This window comes from Botrytis deweyae (genome assembly GCF_014898535.1).
Source record: "Botrytis deweyae strain B1 chromosome Unknown BDEW_015, whole genome shotgun sequence".
NCBI classification, from domain to species: Eukaryota; Fungi; Ascomycota; class Leotiomycetes; order Helotiales; family Sclerotiniaceae; genus Botrytis; species Botrytis deweyae.
Window position 1 is genome coordinate 550240 of NW_024066222.1, and position 24993 is coordinate 575232.

The 24993-nt window shown below is 42.4% G+C and overlaps 8 protein-coding genes across 8 annotated transcripts; 4 read left to right on the plus strand and 4 right to left on the minus strand.

The window, feature by feature from the left end:
* Window positions 1-403: 403 nt before the first annotated feature.
* Window positions 404-1062, minus strand: EAE98_006872 (uncharacterized protein; the record flags this gene model as incomplete). Its single annotated transcript, XM_038954495.1, has 2 exons — window positions 404-762; window positions 816-1062. The coding sequence occupies 2 exons, from the start codon at window positions 1060-1062 to the stop codon at window positions 404-406; spliced, it is 606 nt and encodes a 201-aa protein (XP_038809175.1).
* A 444-nt stretch (window positions 1063-1506) lies between these two features.
* On the minus strand, window positions 1507-2183 carry EAE98_006873 (uncharacterized protein; the record flags this gene model as incomplete). Its single annotated transcript, XM_038954496.1, has 2 exons — window positions 1507-1697; window positions 1748-2183. 2 exons carry the CDS (start codon window positions 2181-2183, stop codon window positions 1507-1509), a joined length of 627 nt encoding a protein of 208 aa, XP_038809176.1.
* An 820-nt stretch (window positions 2184-3003) lies between these two features.
* On the minus strand, window positions 3004-3860 carry EAE98_006874 (uncharacterized protein; the record flags this gene model as incomplete). The annotated part of the gene is made up of 2 exons (XM_038954497.1): window positions 3004-3206; window positions 3254-3860. 2 exons carry the CDS (start codon window positions 3858-3860, stop codon window positions 3004-3006), a joined length of 810 nt encoding a protein of 269 aa, XP_038809177.1.
* An 800-nt stretch (window positions 3861-4660) lies between these two features.
* Window positions 4661-7309, plus strand: EAE98_006875 (uncharacterized protein). The gene is made up of 3 exons (XM_038954498.1): window positions 4661-4825; window positions 4882-5511; window positions 5569-7309. Exons 2-3 carry the CDS (start codon window positions 4900-4902, stop codon window positions 7189-7191), a joined length of 2235 nt encoding a protein of 744 aa, XP_038809178.1. The 5' UTR covers window positions 4661-4825; window positions 4882-4899; the 3' UTR covers window positions 7192-7309.
* A 278-nt stretch (window positions 7310-7587) lies between these two features.
* On the minus strand, window positions 7588-9429 carry EAE98_006876 (uncharacterized protein; the record flags this gene model as incomplete). The annotated part of the gene is made up of 3 exons (XM_038954499.1): window positions 7588-8555; window positions 8629-9037; window positions 9091-9429. The coding sequence occupies 3 exons, from the start codon at window positions 9427-9429 to the stop codon at window positions 7588-7590; spliced, it is 1716 nt and encodes a 571-aa protein (XP_038809179.1).
* Window positions 9430-13274: 3845 nt separating this feature from the next.
* Window positions 13275-15275, plus strand: EAE98_006877 (uncharacterized protein; the record flags this gene model as incomplete). Its single annotated transcript, XM_038954500.1, has 4 exons — window positions 13275-13500; window positions 13554-13769; window positions 13818-14415; window positions 14468-15275. 4 exons carry the CDS (start codon window positions 13275-13277, stop codon window positions 15273-15275), a joined length of 1848 nt encoding a protein of 615 aa, XP_038809180.1.
* Window positions 15276-21651: 6376 nt separating this feature from the next.
* EAE98_006878 (uncharacterized protein) lies at window positions 21652-22574 on the plus strand (the record flags this gene model as incomplete). The annotated part of the gene is made up of 2 exons (XM_038954501.1): window positions 21652-21812; window positions 21890-22574. 2 exons carry the CDS (start codon window positions 21652-21654, stop codon window positions 22572-22574), a joined length of 846 nt encoding a protein of 281 aa, XP_038809181.1.
* A 940-nt stretch (window positions 22575-23514) lies between these two features.
* EAE98_006879 (uncharacterized protein) lies at window positions 23515-24795 on the plus strand (the record flags this gene model as incomplete). Its single annotated transcript, XM_038954502.1, has 4 exons — window positions 23515-23565; window positions 23620-23657; window positions 23710-24426; window positions 24477-24795. 4 exons carry the CDS (start codon window positions 23515-23517, stop codon window positions 24793-24795), a joined length of 1125 nt encoding a protein of 374 aa, XP_038809182.1.
* Window positions 24796-24993: the final 198 nt, after the last annotated feature.

The window sequence follows — 24993 nt, forward strand, 5'->3', positions numbered from 1 at the left end:
TCTTTCAAAAACACAGGACATCCAATTTTCCATATTGAAGCCTAACAGTCAAAATTTTGGGATCTTAGTTCCATTTTAGATATCAAACACTCCCAGCGATTGGAATTCTCAAATTACTAAAGTGATATGAAGGAAATGTATAGGATCCTCTAGACCTCGAAGCTAAAAATCGTAATTCGGACAGCAGTCCGGACTTTTGGAAATACTGCTTTCAGAATGAGTTAAGCCACGTTGTAACGTAGGCACGGAGAACGACGGGTCCATGCATATGGTATGGTCTTTTGTGTGACTTGATTTTGAGGGTTGCTTATTCTCCGAGAAGTAAATAACCCCCTTTTTCCTCGATTGCGTTACAGTTGTGCTGTGTTTGTTATACTAGCTTGATGAGAAAGAATAATCGCTGCTACTCCCCTGCTTCTCCTAACACCTGTTCAGATTGAATATCAACAGGACGTATCACACCGTCAAGTAATCTGTAGCCCATAACTCCAATTCTGACCAGAACATAGAGAAGTAAAGCCAAAACCACACATACAGATAAATCCCCAACAAAATCTTGTAAATAATCCCAAGTATCATTCATCCGGACTGCTTTACCTCCCCAGAAAAATCCAACAAAGCTGCCAATACCCGAAACAGATCGTACCACCGTATTCAAAGCACCAAGGCCATATCCATTCATAGCTGCACTCTGGAAATATGCAAACAAACTTCTGGCAGCGACGTTACCGAAGATACTGTGAGAGATTGACGCAATGGATACTGTGAGAAAATCAGCTATAGATTATGATTTTGATTTCTTCGGGTTTACTTACCAGCTCTCGGTCCTAGACGAGTAAAACCTAATAGATAGAGGAATGGGCCACACGCTGCAGCGGGGGTGAAGAAAGTGACTATGTTGATGACGTGGAATGCGGATTTGAATGGGTGTGCCTGGATGTATGACATGATGTTCTCGGAGAGAGTTGGAGGGGGTTGGTTGTATTTTTTGATGGCTTGGTAGAGAAAGATAGTTGTGACGGTCACTAGGAGCAATGCTATTAGTTTGAGTGATCGAGGCATTTTGGTAGAGTCTGTCAAAGTCGAGGTGGTCTGAAGGAATTTTGAAAGATTCGAGCGTAGTTGAAAATGAGATCTGTTTTATATTGGAAGTGAAAGTGGAAGAACTCAATAGAAATCTGAAAGAGCATTCCATAGAAGCAAATTAATGGCTTGAAATTGAGCGGCTAGTGACCTTCATTTGCTTATTCGAAACTACTCGGAATGAGCAGGGTTTACTCTAATTGCTTTTTACTGAGCTGGTCAAGAAGTGAAATGTTATTCGTGATTCAGCAACTACCATATTTGGATGTAGACAACTGCATGCCTGAAAAATGAAAGCGAAAGATTTAACATCAAGTATTAAGGGGTTAATCCTCCTAAACCATCGCGGAACCCTTTTTCGTAGACTTTTTCAAAGATTCCTCCATCATGCTCCACAGTGCTACCTTCCCACAGATCTTCATCCTACGCTGTACTATTTCCACGACTCCAACCCCAAACTGCAGCCACGAAGCTATTCGCACAAGCTCCGAACTGTGTAGCCGTGTGCACAATAGGTGCTCCCCAACCACCCATGGATGCGCTTTGAAACATCGCGAACCAACTATTTGTCGACACCAAACCGATTGTACTTTGCAGAAACGATGCAAACGATGCTATCGAAAATTAGATTCGAGTACTTCGATGTATCGTTTTGCTCACTTACCAGCTTTTGGTCCTATTGAAGTAAAACCTAGAGCCCATAGGACTAATCCACTTGCTCCAGCTGGTGTAAAGAAAACTACTCCATTTACAATGTGGAAGGCTGTTTGCCAGGGATGTTCCAAAATCCATCTCTTAAGCTTGTTTGGCAGATGCTCCCACTGAATTTTGTACCATTTAGCATGCTCTTCTCTCGCCTTGTCTCGGAAGGATTCCGGAATCAATGCAAGTTCTGCGTCTGTGGGCTCTTGGATTATAACGCCATGCTCCTTGAAAGCTTTGTCGACACCAGTTGTCCATTCTGAGCGTAGAGCTTGGAGCTCGACAGGGTCGCAAGATGAGAGATCTTGATCGGTATGGCATTTATCACTGCTAATTTGGGTTGAGGTAGCTGTGCTTGCTAAGAGAAGCCAGCTCATGAATTTGGAGAGCAGTACCATGATCGGAGTGAGTGTAAAGGTTCAAGCCAGAGAAAGATGGTTCATGAAAACTTGAGGAGATGTGTTTGCTTGAATAAAAGATACTGGACAAACAAAGAATCGGATGTGAAAGCGAATGTTTCATGGCGTCAAAAACAAGCAAAAGTAAGGGTACTTCGTCCTGTTCCTAGCCTTATGCATGTCCCCGACTAGACGATCCCCATGTGCATGAGAATAGTCGCCCACCAATCATTTAAATAGGGCTACACACTGGAAGTTCTTCAAATTTCGACAAAGTAAGGTTATATAAAGTGTTTGAGTGTGGATTGACATAGGATATATTACAGATTGAATATCCTGAAAATGTTTAATCAACTTATAATCCTAACCCTAACCCTGATGATTATATGATATCAAACGTTGAAGAGTGTGTGCATTTCGTGTCCCTATTTGTGATAAGATATAATAACTAGGTAGTCTTGTCCTTCTCCAAAATCGTAAGCAGCCAATAAGCCCTCATTGGTTGATGACCTGAGACTCAGCAGAATAACCGCCATAAACCTTATCTTATCTCCAGCAGGGACTGAGACTATTTTTAAGTTTCTCGATTTTGAAAGTTGTGATGAATCTGAATTTCTCTGTCGTTATGGTGGTTAAGGTAAATAACGTCTTGGGATTTATTTCAAGGGAGAGAGAAGGAGTTGGGAGAGCGGGAGATTGGCCGATGAAATCTGCAATGTCTGAATAATAACGTGATATTGAAAATTTGGTATTAACGATGCTATCGGCTTCAACTAGAAATTTATCGACTCTTGATCAAGACTTAACGACAGCAAAAATCTCACAGCTTCGCAGTAAATTTCCTACCTGCATTCCGCGATCCCCACATCTCACCAAAAAGACTACTTGCAGCAACAAAAAGTTTTGTTACTATGCTTACAGCAGTAGCTCCATAACCTCCCATGACAGCACTTTGAGCATGGTCATATACGTCCTTCGCACTGACCGTACCATATTTTCTCTGTAAAATCGATGCAAATGAAGCTATTCAGAAAGTTAGCGCCATAACTATTTGGGGACTGACCACTTACCAGCCCTTGGACCTTTGCCCGAAAATCCTAAAACCCATAGAATCGGACCACTAGATGCAGCTGGAGCAAAGAATACGATTCCATTCACAACATAAAAGGCTGTTTGGTATGGATGTGCCTTAATCCAAATTTGGATGTCCACCGCTAGTTTGTTCCATTCTACTTGATAGACTCTTGCATGCGCCTTCTCAACCTCATCACGAAATTCAGGGGGCAAGTCTGTATAGGCTGCTTGTGCAGTTCTTCTGAGTGAAATACCGTGTTTCCTGAAGGCGTCAACAACACCAGTAGTCCAGTCGGCAGCGCGTTCTTGGAATTCCATATCTTCTGGGGAGGAAATTGAATCCACGAGGCGACCATGTACCTTCTCCACTTTATTCCGAATTTCTGGAGGCATCTGTGCATAGGTCGCTTCCATCGAATCTTTGAGTGCGGTACCGTGTTTCTTGAAAGCCTCCACGGCACCGCCAATATCTTGAAATCCAATCTTTTGAAGAGAAGAAAGTGCTTGCGCGAGCGGAGGACTATTCCTCGTGGCTTCAGTAGGGGCAGCGGCAATTTCTGCGAGAGTTTGGGCCCAAGCAGCGATGTCTCGAAAAGTAGCCATAGCTGGTTGTAGAGTTTGATATATGCAAAGTAAGATGTTTTCAAATATCTTGATCTTAGATTGTATGAGAGAATCAGGAGTAACAACAGTCAATGGGAACTTTAAATGGGATGGAATCGTGTCAATGAAAGTGTAAAAACTAAAAGATTTCGCTTCTGCTGCACCTTATACACGTCTACTCCGCCGCGTAGCGGTAGCCACCTTTCAGAACCCAGCTTTGTTCCATGTCTCGAATATCCTCTCTTGAAAGCGTATCTCTAATTCCTTCTCCGGATTGCTCAGTGTTGTGACAGTGTGGGGACAGGAGAAGAGGCGGTGGGAGAGAAGGATTTTGTGCATTCTCACATTGTCTGCATAGTCTCCTCCGAATAGACCAATGCATGGAAAGACAACAGTGTATACTAAATAGTGGATGCTAGTATTTAGGAGCATTATTCTTTCCCAGATACCTGAGTGTCTGCTACCTCTATACGATCCTAACAAACCCCTATTTGGTTTTGACAAGTATTCAAGAAACTCATCTGATTGGTGACGAGAACAGCTGTACGCCGCACTTGCAGAATCGGAGGATCGGTGTGATAAGCAGAATCTCTAGTTGAGGCGGATAACTGGTATCAATTCTAGCAAGTCGTCTCATGTGATTCGATGAGTTTCACGTAAATATGAAAACGCAGTCGTGAATAAAATTATGATTGAAGTGGGTGAGGTGGCTCGGTGGTGGGTTGGAACTGGCATGTGGTGCTCCAAGCTTCCGCGCCCCCCGCAACGCGCCTGCAACGCGATCTTAGGGAAATTTATGACCTCAATGAACCACAGCTTAGTTGCTACACACAAGTCATGTTTGGCTGATGCGCCCTGAAGAATGGATATGCTGTGAATCAAATGTGCCGTTTTGAGTTATTGGGTACGATTCTATTGTTATATTACGACTTGGTAGATTGGTTCGCGGGTAAAAAGAAAAGCCAGTACGAGGAACCACTACACTCCACTGGGATTTCCGAGTTTGCTGATTGTAAAAAAGATCTAATCCTCAGCCAAGATGCTCCACGAAATACTCCTCTCCCTCTCGGGACATCCTTCTCCGCTCCTCACTGCCGATAACACATCCTCATCCTCCATCCTGTCCCCCTCCGAAAAGTCCCTCCTCTCCTCTGTCGCCCATTTGAGTGATCTTCATTGCAAGCTCCTGGCGCACACAAATACTATATCTTCCAAGCACTCCTCGAGTATCTGCCAAGCTGTCGCTACATCTATAAGCTCCGTACATCTTGCAAGCTTTCAACGCAAAGTGCTTGAGGTCGAGAATGGTATTTTGCGCAAAGATGCTGGGAGTGTTGGTGCATACAATATTGTGCCGTTGACATTTATCGTGGAGAAGTTCTCTGGCTGGACGAGGCGAATGGAATGGTTTTTGGAGATTGTGGACTTTATGATGCAAGATGTGGGTGGAAAGAAGTGCAGTGGGGCAATGGTCATTGATAGGTTGTGCAGTGCTATACAAACGGGATATGCAGACATAGAGGAGGCAGCATTAAGTCTGGTGAAGGTTGCGCAGACAGCTTGGCTGAAGCAGGTTTCGGCCTGGATTCTATATGGGCGGTTACCAAGTTTCGGACGTGGTGACTTTTTCGTACAAGAAGACGATTCACATGTATGTTTCCATGGTTCACAACTACGAGAGATAAACAGCTGACTGGTCGGATAATAGGACTACATGAACGTCAAAGAATTGTTACCGGCGTTCGTGTCAGACTCTACCGCATCATCGCTTCTTTTCATTGGACGATCCTTGAATCATATTCGAGTCAAGGGCATCTCATCTTCGTCCTCCCCGGAGCTTGATCTATTATCATCTCACTTGCGACAGTTATCAACAATCAAATTCCCAATAAATGGCGCCAACTTCGCACGAGTCATAGCCGCTATACGTCTCTCCCTATCTCAAACTACTTTACAGAAGCTGCTACCCTTAAGCAAAGTAATTGAGGCCTTGACTTTATTACGGGAATTTTTTCTACTTGGCAGAGGAGAATTTGCCATAGCGTTGATATCTGAGGCTGATGAAAAGATCCGATCAAGATGGAGAAGGTCTGACACCTTAGGCTATGAGAAGAAGGATGGCCTAGGTAACATCGTCGTTAAGGAAGGGGAAGTCACTGCAGTCCTTGCTAGGACCTGGGCTGCGATGGGCGCACAAAAGGGTCAAAATGACGAAGAGGATGATGACGATTTGCTTGAACTTGCAAGAGACCTTGTTCAGTTGAACATTATGAAGGGGAATTCGAATACGCCAGGGAAAACCAACTTGAGAGCTTCGCAATCTTCTCTAATTGTTTCCACCCCGTTCCGAAACCTCTTACTTTCCGTTCCTGTAGCCCTTACACTTCACATTCCTTCACCGTTAGATCTGTTCCTTACTCCATCTGATACCCAAATGTATTCCAGCATTAATGCTTATCTTTTAGCAGTCCATAGGGCCCATCTACGGCTCACCAATCTTTGGAAGATAACTTCGTTACGTCGCGATCATCCTGCACCTCCAGGTCCACCTTTGGGTAGTTCGACGTTTGGTCGACAAAAGGTTCTTACACTTCGAGCTAGAGCTAAGGAGCGTTCTCACGCTATGCGCAGCGTATGGGCAACTAGTAGCGCTGCAGTCTTCTTCCTAGGCGAGACGGAAGCATACCTTCAAGGCGAAGTTGTGCAAGGAACTTGGTTAGGCTTCACAGCTTGGCTTACAGGAGAAACGCGTGCATCAAGATCCCATGATGAAGATGAAGATATCTGGTTGCAGGCTGCCAATCAATCAACATCTAGGAACACTAGCCACAATCATGATCCTCAAACACTTGCAGATGCACATAGGAGATATCTCACCGCTCTCGCATCCAATCTCCTTTTAACCACTTCAACATTTACGGACCCACTCTATTATCTACTCCAACAAATTGATCATCTAGTCGCTCTTGTCCACCGTATCCACTCTGTCTGGCAATCTCTCGATCTCGAGGCTGACGAAGGAGTGGTAGATGCATTCTCTGACTTTCACAAAGAGGAACAAGACATCGAAGAACAACTTGGAACAATTTCAACACGTGTAAAGGACGCAATTGAAGGATTAGTCAAAACTCTACGGGACATAGATCAAGATAAAAATGGCTGGGACAGTGGTTATGAGGAGTTGGTCTTGGGAGAGGAAGGTGCATACGTTCCAGCTAAGGTTGGCAGAGTAGACAGACTGCTGATGAAGCTTGATTTCGGAGGTTGGTTCGATAAAAGAGGTAATGGGGAAACAGGAGATGTTTTTGATGATTTTGGTGATGATGAATAATGAGTTAATTGTTATTTGTTTTTTGAAATTCCGGGGCAGAGGATGGAGGAAGGGACAATACCCAGGCGTTCAGGCACGGGTGGTATATTATTTTAGAATCATAATTAAGCGGCTCGGTCAAAATTTATGCTAAAAGTCAACTTCCAGGAGCACGATCTTTTATTAGATTTAAGTTAAGACATAAATCTGTCCTAGGAAATAGCATTCTCAATGCAGTTGCATTTGGAAGAAAGCAAGGTAAGGGAGGTAGTGCCTTTTCCGTTCGTCTGATTTGTTGTTCCTCCTTGATCCGCCCTTTTCACTCATATTTACCTCATCACTTTTCGGACTCCCAATTCCTCGTGAAAATTCCGAGTCAGAACATAAATTTGTTCCCCAGTCAAGGTTCTATGCTACTTAGAGACTCTCTAGCTCTTTTGCGTACAATTCCATAGCTCTAGTCCGTTGAATAGAGCCTTTTGGGTTTCTCGGAAGGGGTTTCTGTGGTTTGGCAATAACGATGCATTCCTTCCGCACCCAAGCTTCTTCTCTGTATTTCTCATTGATACCATTAACAATAGTCCAAATTTCTTCAACCAGCTTTTCTTTATAGCCAAGAGCTGTCGCATCAATGCTATCTTTCAAATCAACAAGAAGTGCAGTTTTGGTTGCAAATCTCTCGTTGAAAAACTTTCCAGCGGGAACCATAACTCCATCCTTGACATCAGGATGGTTTGTCACTGCATGTTCCATATATTGTGGATTGAATGGACGAGTTGCCACATTATCCACAACCACCAAAATCATATCGTCGGTACGCCCACGGTATGTCCATAACCCTTCCTTTGTGGGATGAGGAGAGAATAAATCCTTGGTAGAATACTCGTTCAAATCCGGATAGAGTTTGAACACTGGTTGTTCAAACTCAGGATCGGAATTCCGTACGATGACTGCTTCATAAAGCTGATCATCGTCCGAGAAAACCCGATATTCCAAACCTGCAGCAGGATGAGTACATTGATATTTCCAATCATCTGCCGGCCATTCTCCTGACTTGTAGATATTTGGAAATGGGGATGTTTCCGTAGAGCCATTCGAATTCCAGAATTTGAATTTAGAGGTTATGATATCGCCGAATTGTTGTGGTAAGTCGCCGCCGCCATACCATATAACGTCGAGTTTCCGGGCCACCAATTCTTCCAAGATTTCGGGATTGGTCGCAATCTCGTGTACCATCCATGGAGGTGCACATAGTGCGTCTACTGGCGTGTGTTTCATAATCTCGACCAGCGATGAGGCGGTAGCTCGTTCCATTGGTAGAGGGAATATGACGATGTTCTGATTGGCTAGTGATTCGGATAGTGCGTTTATGCTTGATGCGTATCCTGCAATTAGTGCTCTGGTGATCTCGGGAGATTCACATAACCTCAAACAGATAGTTGAATGAACTTGATATACTTGCATGAAATGGTGGAAGATTCATAAAAACTCGTGTGCCTTGGTACTGCTTTTCTCTCGATTCAAACCCCTCAGGGGAAGCTAATTGCGCCATTCTCATATATGTCGATACAAAGTCGTGAGGATAGATAACGGGTTTCGGTAGACCAGTCGTTCCGGATGTGTGAAGACAGACTAGAGGTTCATCCTTGGCCTCGTTGAAAGTTTTGCTGAAGGGAAAATGTTTGTAACTTTTCTCTAGAAGCTCGCTAACATCTGGAACAGTAATGGTGCGTAACTTGGGCATGCTGTCAAGTAAAACGGGCACTCCTAGTGGAACAGGATCTGTAGTTGCTAAAACTTGACAGTCCAGTGCGTTAAATAGACTGATGTTTCCCTCATTACTGTTATACGGCGAGACGAGAAGTATCTATCATTCACGTATCAACATATTTACATACAACTATCATGAAAAATACATACCTTATAGCCAGCTTTCACTGCACCTAAGACCATAGTAACATATCTCAGATCATTCCAACCCATATAACAAACAGTTGGAAAATCCTTTCCGAATCCAGAACCAAGCTGATCGGTTAACCACCACGCAATACCATTCACGGCATTTGCAAGCGCGGAATATGTGACTTTTCGAAAACCTTCAGAGTAGCTGGTGAATGAGATGGGTGTTACGGCCCAGAGTGCGTTGGGTCGTGTTCGAGCCATGCCGTCGATGATATTGTTCAGAAGCTGTTTTTTGGTTGGGGCATCTTGGGCGTATTTGGGTCCGGGGTGCCCTTCGTTGAATAGGATTGTGGCCATTATTTTTCGGTGTCCTGGAAGTAGGAAATGGAAAGTGATCGTAGAGATTGAGGGTTGTGAGATGATATGTAGTGCTTGGATGTATAACAGTTGGTACCAACAGACTACGCAATCATACTTGGACTGCCGAACTTCCACCCCACCAACGTACTTTGGATTTGCTGACTGCGTGTTGTCAATGTTTCTGGAATGGGGGCTTTTTGATGTTACTTTAGGTTGCTGGACCGTCCGACTCATGAGTACTCAAATTGTCAGCTTAGTGTCACTAATTCACGCCACATTCGCATCATAACACAATTAATCATCAAGTGGATGCAGCCATCCAGTACAAGTAATACATAAACAGTAATTGAGCCAATAGTGAAATTAAGTTTTGTTGCATTCTTAAGATGCGCAACAAAAGCTTCGATCCCAGTGAATTTTTCAATCAAGGTCATGAAAATAACGCAGCTGCGGAGTCTTGTTGCACATCTGACGGAAATGCGAATACAATCTCGGATAATCTAGCACTTTGAACCAATCCCATCCGAAAATCCAGAGTGAGGAGTTGTTTCAAACCATACTCAGATATACAACAAAAGTGCTTAGCTCAAGAGTTCACTGTGGCATCGAGTATATAAGAAAGACCGGGAGAATATGAAAAATATTTCTATGTATTTCAGCGCCTCTTCGACAACCAAGCCTCATTGTGATTTGTGAAAACACTCGAGGAAGAATAGCCGAGAGATCTTTCAAGTGGTCATTCAGTTTACTAGATAGGTCACCATCTTTTAGACGCCGTTTTCCCTATTTGTTGTCGTCAATTCATATTCTATTGCCAAAGTCAGATTTTATCGTACTCACGCAATCGACAATACAATCTTCAAGTGCCTGTCTATATGAGCCGCTTACATTCATTTTTACCAAGAGCGATGATGCCACTGGGTTAGAGTGGAAAGCATCCGTATATGGGAATGTTGATACTGCGGACTGTGCTGATTCTACAAGCAAGCAGCATGCGATAGTAAAGATGTTTCATGTACATTGAATAGGGATTCCGAATTGCAGGACGCTTCTTCCCTCTTTATATGTTCGCTTGTTAATGTCTTCGTGAGTCAAACATCAAGAGAAGAGGGGAAGTCAACAGATTTTGAGGAGAAAGCAACTGACTTAGAAACTGATATCAGGCCCAATTTACATCCAAGTCAACTCTGCTTCCTTATTTAAGGCATAAGAAGCTTACATTCACGTTATGGTAGAAAGAACGCTACGATGCATTTTTTCCCTCATTACGGATCAACAGAACGAGTTTTGCTGCTTTGATAAAGAACCTTCAAATGAACTTGGTTGGGAAAGTTACGTTGTATACGTAACTACCAAATTTTGATTTTAATACGTACGTATCGGATTGCGTGAAAGTGACAAGGAGTCATGTAAGATAGCGTGAGAGTTCAGTGACAACATATATGGCCATGAGATGAGAAAAGATGCTTTACTATAACATTACAGGATCAAGCCGCTGGATACTCCTGAAGGTTATTGAACGCACCTCTGTCCACATTCCAGTTTGTGCTATTCAATTGTACTAGGCGCACATAAAGGAAGTGATGAACTGACTCGGAAACAATAATATGCAAGAAGATCATTCACCAATCTCTTTCTTTTATATACCTGCCAAGGTGTGTAGCGACACTAACGACTGAGCCACTTCAGAATAGTAATCATGGCTAGCCCTGGAGGTATTCATTGCTATTTTCCATCTCTCTCCAACAGTGATAGCGTGGCTCAAGTAAGTTCAGTTTTGTGGCCATAAAAAGAATTCTTGCTAGTTGCTAAGTGGTCTCAGTAATTCCCCTTTTTGTTGCTAACACCAGCCCGCTTTCAAGATAAACCTGGAGTAAATATACAATTCAACTATACTTCGTCACAGGTGACGTTGTAGCAATTAATTTGGTCAGAAGCTCAACTCATATTTTTAGCCTCATGAGATCAGATGGCATGGCATTCGTTGTCGTTGTCGTCTCGATGTTATCACTGACCCGTGCATGATGAATGTAATTCGTCTAGTTCAAGTAATAATAGGCGACAAGTAAAGCTTGATGATCAACTCCAAGTGATATCTTTTGGGACCAGCTAATCAATTCAGTCCAGACTCTACTGTGCGGTCGGAAGAACATCGACCGTGAACGTCGAATTCAAAATTGCAATACATGATGGGCACCCTACTGTCGGACTCAGTCTTTATACTCTTTAAGAGAGTATTGGAAGCCTTCCTATCTATAAACAATTATAAGGACCGAAATATATGACCTTTTCAGCGGCTACATACAAAATTCTTTTGAGGATTTCATCAGCATGGAGTGCTTGGAGGTAAGTATGGCACGCAGATATAATCGTGACCCTTTCAAGTGTATCAGCAGGAAGAAAAAATCGATCTTACATGGGAAAATTAAGGGTTCCAGCCATGCAAGATGCGACAGAGCCCGTACAGAATCTAACAACGGTCTGTTAATAGTGACAAATAAAACCTTTAGCTGACAATAAATTTAATATCGAGAAGTCGAAATAGAAGATAAAGTTAATTCACTACTGGCAGGTAAGCATCTCTATCTCTACCCCCGTCGACGGCGGAATGCTCGGGAGTACTTACTATGGTATAAGGTATGAAAAATAGGAATGCAGGTGAGGATCAGAGGTCTAAAACTGATAAGTTCTGATTGAGAATTCGAGCCTGGGTAGTAAGAGAGCCCATGCTATCTCGTCAGCCCAATAGATCCACTAATGGAGATGAAATTCCCCAGCTTAAGCCAAATCTAATTATGTGCTCGCTGTTCATTGTGAAGACGCCATTGAAAGCCACGTTTCCCATATACACAAAAATATGACCTGTTTGTTGGATATGATAATGCTTCTCCTCATATACCCCTTCTCATATTCGTGCAGTATTCACCGCTCTGGACGACAGAGGGTGAGATGTTGAGTGTAATGATATAGCACTTTTCTTCCATGAAGTTAACCCAATGGATGTGCTTCAGCCATTTTGTCGAAGTAGGTACATATGGTTGTCGAGAAAGAAAACTATCTATTCTTATCCCATCCAGACCCAGGGCGAAGGAAGAATCACCTAATTGAAGTCACAAAACTTGTAATGGGATGATAAATTTCTCAACGGTCTGATGGTAATATTGGGAGATTACATAAGCAAAGGAGTTCACCCATCACCTTTGTGCGGCGGTCCTGAATTAAGACATGCAACAAATAACCTTTTTTTAGTCACGGGAATATCATGTGATTATTACTAATTTCCGATGTCTGATAGCCGTTTTAATGCAGCAGCCAATTCTTCTCTTCTCTTTCATCAAACATACATTCTGGGCATTCTGGGCAAAGTGTATCCGGAATCTCAAGAAAGCCAATTTGTGAAGATTCTCGTACCTCAGCTCCTCAGCCCCTCAACTTTGCCTTGGTATTGGCAATTACTTGTTCGACTCGCGAATGTATTAATATCCGTACTGGCTGAGATGCCTATTTTCCCGCAACAATGTTAGGTAAAAGACAGCGGCACGATACTACAGAACCCCTGATATCCAACCTCACATGTCAAAAGTACTTGGCTTTCATGCATCTATGCACCTTCCCCGCCTGTAACCCCGCAAGATAATCGGGCCGTCGTCTTGCTCCTTCCATCTGGAGTACATGGAGTGAAAAACGTGGAGGTTAGTTTGACCAATTACGACGTTTGTGACATGAGACGGAAAAGTACAAGAAAGTATCAACAAGTGCTCATGTTGCTATATGTCATTTCGTTTGTACCACATTTGTTTCTTCTCCTCTTGACTTGAAGTAAACAATCATCAATGCTCAAGATGCTGCTTTCTTCAACTGTTGCGATTTTATCTCTGCTATGTGTACAAGCGAACGCGATTTCACCAAGAGATTCGGCTGCAAGTTACAGTAATCTCGATTCTTTCATTGCTTCTGAGAGAAAGATTGCCCTACAGGGTGTTCTCAACAACATCGGACCAGATGGGTCGAAAGCGTCAGGAGCAGGCAATTATGTCATTGCAAGTCCTTCGAAAGCCAATCCTGATTGTGAGAGAGACTACTGTTTTGTTTCGAAGCCAATTCATGCTAATTGAATCCAGACTTTTATACCTGGACTCGAGATTCTGCGTTGACGTTAAAAATGCTTGTTGATGAATTTATTTTTGGCAATCGTGCACTCCAATCTCAAATTGAGAAATACGTCAAAGCTCAAGCCATCCTTCAAACTGTTACAAATCCTTCTGGCACTTTTCTTCCTAATGGCCTAGGACTTGGTGAACCGAAATACGAGGTTGATGGTACTCGATTTAATGGTGGTATGTAATATTCAGAGGTAATTTCTGGCACCCGCTAACATTCCCCAGCATGGGGTAGACCTCAACGTGATGGTCCAGCTCTTCGTGCTATCGCTTTAATGGCTTATAGCAATTGGTTAATCAATCATAATCAGCTTCAAAGAGCCAAGCTAGTCATATGGCCTGTCATTGCAAATGACTTATCATATATTGGCGAATATTGGAACCAAACTGGATATGATTTGTGGGAAGAAGTCCTGGGATCCAGCTTTTTTACCGTACAAAATCAACACCGTGCTTTTGTTGAAGCCGGAAATCTGGCCAATAAACTCGGTGTTGAATCTCCAGGATATCTTAATGCATTAGAAACTCTATGTTTCCTCAATCAAAGTTTTTGGAACGGAGAATATATTGTCTCAAATATTAATGTCGATAACGGAAGAACAGGGCTGGACGGAGCCTCTATTCTTGGACCGATTTCTATCTTCGATATTGATGGATCCTGTGATAGTCCAAATTTACAACCTTGTAGTAGCAGAGCGTTGTCTAATTTCAGAGCAGTTGTGAATAGCTTTCGCATCTATGGTATCAATGCTGGTATTAAAAACAACTCAGGTATCGCAGTTGGAAGATACGCAGAAGATGTCTATCAGGGAGGAAACCCATGGTACTTCCTTCCATCCCCTGCGGCTCATAACTTTCAATATTAACTTTCGTAGGTACTTGCTTACCACTGCTGCTGCGGAATTTCTCTACGATGCTGTTGCACAATGGAGAAATCACAAAAAACTTACCGTCGATTCAACATCCATCAATTTCTTCCGCGATCTTTACCCATCAATCAAACTTAAGAGTTACACAAATAGGGATAACGAGTTTAGCAAAATCCTCAATGTCGTAACAACATACGCCGACTCTTTTGTAACAATTGCTCAAAAGTATACACCCAGTAATGGATCTTTAGCCGAACAATTCGATCGCAATACAGGAGCCCCCATTTCTGCCAATGATCTAACATGGAGTTACGCAGCATTCGTCACCATGGCCCAAAGACGCTCTGGTCAATATCCTGCCAGTTGGGGAAGTGCGGCAGCATCAGTTCCACCCCCTAATTGCGCATCTTCATCTTCTCAAGGAGTGTACGTCCCAGCCATCGCAGCAGGAGCCCCAAATGTAACGGCAACATGTCAATACCCAGTGCGATTTTATGTTAATGCCACAACATATTATGGCGAAAACCTTTACATTATTGGAAATACGACGGACTTGGGAGCATGGAATTTGGATAGTGCATTACCTATGAATGCAGGGATGTATACGACGGATAATCCTGTTTGGTATGTGGATGCGCAGTTGACAGCTGGAGAGCCAGTCAGTTATGTTTATGTGAGAGAACAAAATTGCGGTCAAGCCCCGATTTATGAAACGAGGAATAGAACAAGTGTGGTTCCGGAATGTGGCACTGGTGGGTCGACGATCAGGCGTGATGTGTGGGTGGGCAGTGGAGGAAGTAGTGGAGGGTGTTGAGTGGAGATCGGATCGTTGACGGTTCATTAGAAACTTTTAGTTTTAATTGTAGGTGGGTGTTCAATCGAATTCTCACACTGAATCGCAATGTTTAACATGGAGAAGATCAGACAAGTACACGCAAACCTTGCAAAAATGTTAAATTAATATTTCTTCAGTATCACTCTGCTCCCCTCAGATAGTTCTGCGCTCTCTCCAAATTACCCCAAAGTCACTCCCATTTTATCATCACTGCTCTCACATATCTATCCGTCTTACATCTTAATATGATTGTGATTCATCGCTTCATCATTCATCTCCCAATCTAAATACGAAGATAGGATACAGTGGAACCCCAGTATTTTTTACTACATAAATTCAAACTCTTCTGATTAAACTGAAGAGGATGTCGCTGTCATATAAGTATTGCTAGTATTGATCGTCGGTGATTAATGACGTGTTGGAGGCTATATTTGTTGTCTCATTGTGGTTGAGTTTACACGAGCTTTTTCTGTGAATTTGGAGGATATTATTTATGAAATGAAGAAAATCAAAAATCTACAGGTAGAGAGAGTGTCAATTAAGATTCTGGACTGGCATGTGTTTCCAGAGCGAGAAAAATCATAGCACCAGTGATAGCACATGATATTCTGTGGTCTAGTTTTACCTTACAGAAGCAGTTCTTTGATCAAAGTGAAGCTTGGTTATTTTAGTCTGCGTTGTTGTCGGTTGTTATATTTGCATTCAATATCGCCTCATGGCATATAATAGCTCTCAAAGTTGCTATCGTCTAGCCGCTGTTGTTCATTCGGGATTTGTCGTTGCATCATTCAGTTTAGTCAATAATTGTCAAACCATCGAATCCTATACCCTAGGCCCAACAACCGACAGCTTGAATATATCTGCCTCTTCTATTTCTCATTAGAATCATAATTCTCACCATATCTCTAGAGTCTCGCATGAAAACTGAAGCTCATATTCTGGGATATCAGACGGCTTTTATATTTCTGTCTTGCTTATTGAGTCAGTATCCGCGGGGTTGATATTGATTGAATATTGAATTGTAGCTTGAGACTTCTGGCGTCAATGGAAGAAAGAGTTGGAGAGAAGAAGTAAGGGGGAATTGCTGATGATTAAATTGGATTGGCCCAGAGAGGCTGGCATATTTACCTTGTAACTATGGCGCATCCAGGAAATAAGCTGAGTGCGGCATTTGCTTCGTTGCCGCAGGCGCATGATCTCTTACACGGTGCGCATGATCTCTTACACGGTGCGCATGATCTCTTACACGGTGGTTATAAAACCTCAAAAGTTCTATTGTTTTCTTCAAGTAGATCATATCCTACTCTGGAAAGTAATGTCTAGGAGTGTGACATTCACATCAACTTTTCGAGATTTCTCCATTGCTTTGCTCTTTCTTGACAGAAGCAAAGTGGTTTTTGAGTTTTACTTTCCATCAGGTCTTATCACAGACTTTCACCGTCACCTACCTAACTGTTTCGAGTTGGATGTCGCTGTCATCCATATCAATATTTTCACTTCTCGTTATTGGATTTCTTATTGCCTTTTGTACTTATGAGTCTCATTTCAGTTGAATAGCAACTCTTGTGAAGGATAAAGTATTGAAAGGAAGATGAGTCTTATTGCAAGCGATCTTACCATTCTTGGCATCGGAGTTTGATTCATTTCTGAAATTTCAAAGATAGAGAGTACCAGGACATTATATAAAATGATATTGACGAATACACTGACTAATTTCAAGCAAATGCTAGCTCTTTTAGTAAGGATCTCGAAATTCTGGAATGGATCAATTAGAGCCCGGTTGATGGTGTGTCTATGCAAGTGTGGATGCTGTCAGGAGGTGTATATTATGTTCAATATTATGGTTTGCTACTAGATAAAGGAGAAGTCTCGCCCTTTTGAGTCTTCCCAGAACCTTGGAAACGTCGCGGTTCACAATCTGCATCTTAGCAATTTGCTCCTTGGTCGAGCGTTTGTACTGGAAGATTCTTGATTCCTGTCCTTAATTGTTGGAACTCCAGTGTTGTCAAATCTTACGCCTGTCAATACCATAAATCATTTGTTGTTATTGCAGATTATATCGCTAAATACTTGCATATCCACTGTATCCTAGCTCCGCATTCTCTGGCCCTTTGCTTGGGATTATTATTCTCGGTCATTGTAGATAGTATGAGCGGAGGGATTGATTATGCATAACGCGTGTTTCAACACTCATCTCATGGAGGAGTTACACGGATGATAGTGTTTCGTTCTGCGTTATTGTGTATGTTCAATCTTCACCGTCGCTATCATGTCTCCTCGTCTTTTTCCCCTCAGTACGATTATTATACTCGAAAGTGTGGTGGTTTGTGGGGGATTATACTATCCGAAGTGAGTTTGAGGAAACGAGAGTTGAGGATAGAAATGCCAAATTGCAATTGATCACACAGAAATTAACTCGGTCGTCTACAAAACATACGGTCACTGAGAAGGGTCAATGAGCAGACAGATCAATCAAAAGAATCTAGATTTGCGTATCTTACGGCTTCATTCTGTGAAATCAAATAACATGAGATGTAGCCAAATTTCTCGGATGGAAATGACTGAGTAAAACTCATAGCCGGGATTATAGATGCTGGAGTGTTTTTAAATTTTCTATCTCACTAATTTACTTAAAGGGCTTTCCTAATAAGGAAAGATTGCTAGTGAACTGCCTTCATCTTTTTTACATGCAGAGTTTCTCCTCCCTAAGACTTCGATCCGAGGTGAATTTCTTTTTCCTGTGTTTTCCAATTGTGTTAACCAAAGCATTTGATCATCAACCAGAAACGTTTGCTTGCTTTGTTCCAGAGAATCAGGTTTGCTCGGGTCGTGTTTCTAATCCCATAGTTGTTGATCACCAAAACCGATTTTCTTCAGATGATTATTGAGGGTCGAGTTGAGCGACGAGGTTCGCTTTACCGCCTACTGGTTGTGGCTGGATTCTTTGGTTTTACTCTCCTCTCCGGTGGGTCTTGGACTTTGGCCTTTGGATCAATTGGCTTTGGGGAAGCGGTTCGAATTGATCCGGGGGTAAAGTTTGCTGTTGTGTCTCGACTGCGGTCAGAGGTAGACTTTCCTGAATCCTTTTTGGAATTTGTGGTAGAGCCTGCATTAGAACTGCTGCTCTGTCTAGTACTACTTGTTTGACTGGATGCTGGCATTTTTGTCGAGTATATCTGGAAGTGATAATGTGATTTTGCTTGTAAAGAATAAATGAGTTGTATATATAGTTTGAGCTAAGATGAGAGGATGTATGAGTCTGTATCTGAATTGATAGCTGGTTTATGCAGATATTTATAGTTCTATATTTTGGTAAAGTCTACGAGTTTGTTTTGATACCACAAAATGCCAGGAGTTCGGTTACCTACGACGCCGCTGGAGCCTATTCTCGCTAGGTGTGAGTTTTGCACTCTTACCGCATTTTTCCTTCGAGACCAGACCCATGACCCGGCCCGTGAAGGAACTAAAAATAGTTACCTATTTATGAATGTTATTTCACGAAATTTGGAACTTGTAACCATTTTTTAGTCGAATAAGTTGATATATCTTTGGATTCTGAGATTGAAATGTGACGCTGGAAATCCGGGGTGAATACTGGGGATCAAAATCTGGGTTTGGAAGTCTCCGATTTGGATTTTGGAATCTGAAAAATCAAATCAGTCCAGTCAATCTACAATCGAATCTCTAAAAATAGCAAAGCAATTCAATCCGCCAAATATTCTGCTAAACAATCGACCCAAACCCTTCGACCACGAGGGAATATCTCGTCCGATCCAGCCCGAGTCAACCGATGGTCGTCTACAGCCGACCGTTTTACCCGACCTATCTAGACCACCCTACGTAAAAATATTAGCAACGCAGACCGTTCCTCGGATCACAGACCCAGATGCAGGATTTCGCTGAAGAGTAAGATGAATTAGCTTGAGCCCTGACGTAGAAATGTATTTTGTTGGAAAGACGAAGTGAGCTTCTATCCTGTTCCGTTTGGCCCATGCAACATATGACGGCACTGTACCATTTCATTCTCTTTAAGTTTATATCGTATTGTTATATTTGACAATGGAGGAATCATGTGAAGAGCAAAGAAACCCATCATTATTCTGGTGTGGGCGAAAAGACTCGTGGTTGCGTGACATTTTGTAACGAACACTTCTTCATCTTTTTTGAGTACTTTAAACTCAATCACTTATGTTTCTTCCTCTTGTTTGACCACTCTTCTCTTTGCTTGTGAGATTTTTTATCCTCAATTTCTATCCCCCACAACGGAAATCTACGCTTTCACTCATTATGCCTGCTTCAAGCGTTTATGAAGTTCCGCTGATATAAGTCGAACTGCCAAACAGCAATCACGACTGGATTCAGTACATTTAAAGAAATGCTTTGCCAAGAATCGAAAAAAATCCCATGATCGTTAGCCGACAAGGATAGTAATAGACCACAGATATTGAGCAAGAGTGTGGAACGAATCAAGAAACCACAGCCAGCTACCAGTGGGAGCTCATCCTAGGGTTATAATATCTACATGGGCATCACATTGAAAAAACATGAAAAAGATGTGAAAAAACGTGATCTGATATGGAATTCATTAAGATACTACGATTATATCACCATGGGTTTCCCGACTCAGTACTTATGAGGTTTAATTGGTATTCCATCTACTGAGATGATAGCTATCAGTAAGGAACTACCTCTTCTTGTCTATTTCTGATTGACCACTTGTTTAAAAAAATCGTTGTGGCATGATACTATTCCGATTTCTGTCACAACTACAGTCAACTTTTAGCTCTTGGGTTGTGTATTATGTTCCGAATTTCGGAAGATTGAAACCAAACCTTTGCGAATGAAATTGATCGAAACAAATTCTGATGAACGTTCAAAATATTGAAGGGAGCGTGGAGTAATGACTGTATTGTTTTGTTTCTAGAATACTGTAGATGGACTGATGCAGATGCAGAAGTGGAGGCAATCATTTTTTAAGCTCGAAACCTGTGCTTAGAGTTACAGGACTATACTCAACTTTGTAGCCTCATCAAAGTTGTTCCAATGGATTAAATCATGCACATGGAACATAAATCCCAAGACGGTAAAAGATATCAATAGGAATTTCAGCAGACTTTTGCGTCAGCTTACGGACTACCCCATGCTACTCCATTGTATCTGTCGGGATATCGATCATGTGATCTAAGAGGGCACTGTATTGCAACTAGCGTATGTACTAGCGTGTGCACTAGCGCTAGCACTTCTACTATATTAAGTACTAGCTTCCCATAGTAATAATGATCAAGCATGAATGAAACACAATAGACTAAAGTACTATACACTTTATCAACCCAAGTTGATACCAACAGTATCAAACTGCAAGCGAGTACGAAACACATGACACTGAATGAAACACGAACCATCACCTAGATGTGGCAGACTATCCAGTAGATTCAGATCATCGCCCTAACTCTAACTATGATCATCCCGTGAAGGTATTGTGAATATGTGGTGGTGCAAACACACGTAATGTTTGTGTGACTAGATTACGTATAGTGTGGGGGAACATGTCAAGTACCGAAAGTTGCAGTGAGGCGTCAAGCGGAGCTCCGTTCTCTTGAAAGACTATTAGACAGAGTAGCCCATGTGCATGCTTGGGCGGGAACGGGATATGGATAAGACTAATCAATCACATTCATTGACCAGGTTAAACTACCAAGCGTAGATTTAATCAGAAGTCTTGAGATATTCAACACAAAGATTACAGAAATGCTGAGAGATTGAGGGATTTGCTCTTGTTTTTGCGAACTAAATGAAGCGAGGAGAGAGGAAGGGGAACAAATTTCATGCTAGCGATGTGATTTTAACGGTTTTTGATGTCAAAGTGAGATTTCTATGTCTTTATCGATGCATGCGAATTAATTATTTACTAATATCGAATTACACGCATTTAAACCTCAGTATATCAAGCTATGATGATTGCTGCCGAACCGTGTCTTAAACCAAGAGTCTCCCATTACGACGACTTTCCAAGAGTATTTGAGGCTTGAATTTTTTTTTTTCAGAATGAGGATGCATATTGATCAAGCCGAAACAATGATTATTTACCAGGGAAACTTGCCCGGCATGGCAGGGTACGTGGCGTGGGAAGCAAACGTGGCTAATGCAGCTTGTGATGAGCCGTGTTTGCATGAGAGAATCCAAATTTTAATTTGCATATATTTTCATGTTATTCTTTCATTTGTTTCCGAAGTTCTTCGTCTTTCACTTGAAAATTCCAGCAGTCTTTCGCATTCGAAATATCATTTACTAAATATCTTACCTCTGGCAAGGCAACTTATTTCGGAGCAGTAACGTATCGTACAGAATTGCAAGTATGCATATCAATATTTTGGTATTGGCGGCTAGTCTTTGCACTGTGGTGCTTGCGAATTATCCATCGGATGATAATAAAGATGCTGTCGCCGATTATCCATTTGATCCAAACCAGGCTGGTGTACCGGACGTTGCATTGGATGCAAGTCAGGCGGCTGTAGTGTAAGTTTCACCTTCTGATTTCATCTTCTTTTACCTCCGTCCAATGGCCTCCAACTGACACTCATAACTCAATGCAGCTCTGGCATAGTCTCCAGTCTCTCTTCTCTCTCCACTGCTCTCAATATCCCATCATCCCTTGCCTCCGAACTTTCCAACATTCCCACCTCGGCCTCAACCCTTGGATACTCTCCAACAGGGGTTTCGCAGCTAGACGAACAACTTTCCGGTACCAACAAGCCGGACTGGTATACCTCACTGTCTCCAGACGCAAAGTCCTATGTCGATAATGCTGTAAGCATACTAGATAGTGTATACAGTCTCGAGAGTATCTTAACCACTGCCACTGCTTGGCCCACTACAACTGTTGGAGTAGTAGGCGGCACGACAGCAACCCCGCTTAGTACTTGGGAGTCAACATGGGCGAGTAGTACAAAGTTTGACGATTGGGGGTCGTCCTGGGCGAGTAGTACTGGGGGTGCCAGTTGGTACTCCTCATGGACAACCAGTACCGGAGCTGACAGCTGGGACTCTTCATGGGCGAGCAGTACCGGGGTCAATGACTGGGAATCAACATCGCCAAGTGGTATAAGCTCTAAGGCTGGAGAGTCAGTGTTTGGAAGTAGTACTGGCACTAAGGATAGCACGGCGGCGCAGACGACAGGACCAATTCAGTTGACTACCTCGAACGCGACGCCGATTATGTGCAATTTGAGACTAGGCTTCGCATTAGCAGTGGCTGTAGGGTTGATTTGCGCAATGTAAAGGAAATGAGTAGTAAGGTTGGGATGAGTACACATGTAATGAGGAGAAGGCAACTTTATTTTTCGTCTCTTGTTCTGTTATTGGTTGAGGGGTCGGAAGCGATGAATAGGTGAGGATGTAATAGCGCGAAGCGAACGTTCTCTCTCTTTTTTGTTCTGTTCGTGCGTATGAAATGGCATAGTTGATTTAGTTTTGCTGCTGAGTAATTAGGAGTCAAAGTCTGAATTTCTTTAACAATAAATGCAATGCTAAGCACGAGAACACTCGTCAGCGGGATGATTTGATTACCTAATGCTCTTCTCTCTCTGAAGTTCTAGTGCAAGCATCATGGGATACGTGATGATGCGTCGTAGTCGTGTTTTCTTAACATATCATAATCCTCCAACGAATCCCGCAAAACCGTTGAACCTCCAACGTAAAGTGAAGAATTTTCCATATAAACTCATTATTCGCGCTACAAACCTTTCAAATAATCTCAGTTCTTGACAGAAGATAATAGCATACTATAGATCAATGAAATGGCGATTTATATCTCGAGCGAATATTCTTCCAGGCTATCTGAGCACATTTTTGTCTCAAACTCCTGTCTTTCTTGAAACCCGTGTAAATACTGGTGTCGCTCAACTTCTTAAAATCTCAAAATGATCGGCCAGTGAGGTGATCATGTTCAAATGCTTTCTACCACTCAAAGATCATTCGAGCGAGCTTTCTGGTCGTTGTCGTTCCAAGTCCCCCCGCGATGTCTCGGATAAATACCGGCCGGTAGCTCCCCGACATCACCACCCCACCTTTTCCATTATTATTGCTCGCAAGATTCGAGACCTCATTTGACCAAAAAGGACCAAACAAGCTTCAATACCTACGTAAAACAGGAATCTTTCACGTTGGTGTTTACGACGCTTTGAACTTCATATCAATCTCAAAGCTTCAGAGGCGCAAAATGGCAGCAGTTACCAATTCTGCTATATCAAGTGTGCCTACCAAGATAGAGGTAATCTTAAACTTCGTGATTGCATTCTTGCAGCTCACTAACATTTCTTATTAGATTGTTGACAAACTAAAGGCAAGCAGTGGAAATGCTGGGTTAGTCTTTTTTACTCTGCCAAAAACATTGATGCTGACACATTTCCATCAGTACCACATATGGTCTTTCAGACCAAGTCACTCTTCTTCAACATGATTCCGCATTTGCATCACTAGTTGGCGAAGCCCCGTCACATGCACTCCTATTTTCCACTGCTGGATCAACCAACAACCCTTTCTTTCACGAAGCCTGTGTTTTGTTACCCGACCATGATGAACTCTATGTCACATCAAACCTCCTACAAGCTACCAGTTCCGCAAACTTCCCAACTATTCTGATATCTAGAATTAAGCTCCATCGCAATGACGACGGAAGTATCAAATCTGCCGAGTGGGCTAAAATGCGTCCACCACCAGGCATTGACATGCCGAATGGTGGTGTTAATTATCAAGATGGTATTCTATTTTGTGCTCAAGGAAATAGAAGCGCAGGCTCAGGTGGTATTTATCATATGCCCAGATCTGCACCTCCGAAACCTATGGTGACGAACTTTCATGGAAGGCATTTCAATTCTGTAAATGATGTCGTGGTGGCTAAAGATGGTAGCATTTGGTTCACAGATCCATGTTATGGATGGGAGCAAGATTTCCGATTGAAGCCTAAACTCCCTTGTCAAGTATATAGATTCGATCCTATTACAGGAGATATTAGAGTTGTGGCAGATGGCTTTGGTAGACCAAATGGAATTGCTTTCTCACCGGATGAGTCAGTGGTTTATATTACGGATACAGATCAAATTCACGGGGATGGAAACGAGGATTTGACGCGGTATGTCTCTTCATCTTACAATCATGGATCTTTCGCTAATTACGATTCAGTCCTGCAACAATCTATGCTTTTGATGTTTACATGACATCAGGCGCGCCCTTCCTCATAAACCGAAGAGTTTTCGCATATGCAGTCGATGGCTTCCCGGATGGCATCAAATGTGATGTTCACGGTAATGTATACTCCGGCTGTGGCGATGGTGTGGAGGTCTGGAATCCAGCCGGGACTTTAATCGGCACCATCTTAGTTCCTGGAGGCGTAGCAAACTTCTGCTTTGGAAAGGATGGGGAAGTATTCTTGTGTGCCGAACAAAAGTTTTGGAGATTACAGTTGGCAAGTACGACAAAAGGCGCGTTACTGGGCATTTAGTCAAGTTATTATTATGTTATTGGATGATGAAAGAATTTGTATTTGAATAATATAGATAGTTTTGAGTATTCATAAGTACTGTTGTGTCAGAGATGAGTATTTCTCTAATGTATTTAATGATTCATATACTATCCACTATTGCCCTCAATGTACGGCATGAAGCCGACCCCTCGTCTTGATATTCACAACCGTATACAC

Coding starts and splice junctions, on each gene's coding strand:
- EAE98_006875 (XM_038954498.1), top strand. CDS start 4,900: ATGCTCCACGAAATACTCCTCTCCCTCTCGGGACATCCTTCTCCGCTC. Junction 5,512..5,568: donor TACAAGAAGACGATTCACAT/GTATGTTTCCAT, acceptor GTCGGATAATAG/GACTACATGAACGTCAAAGA.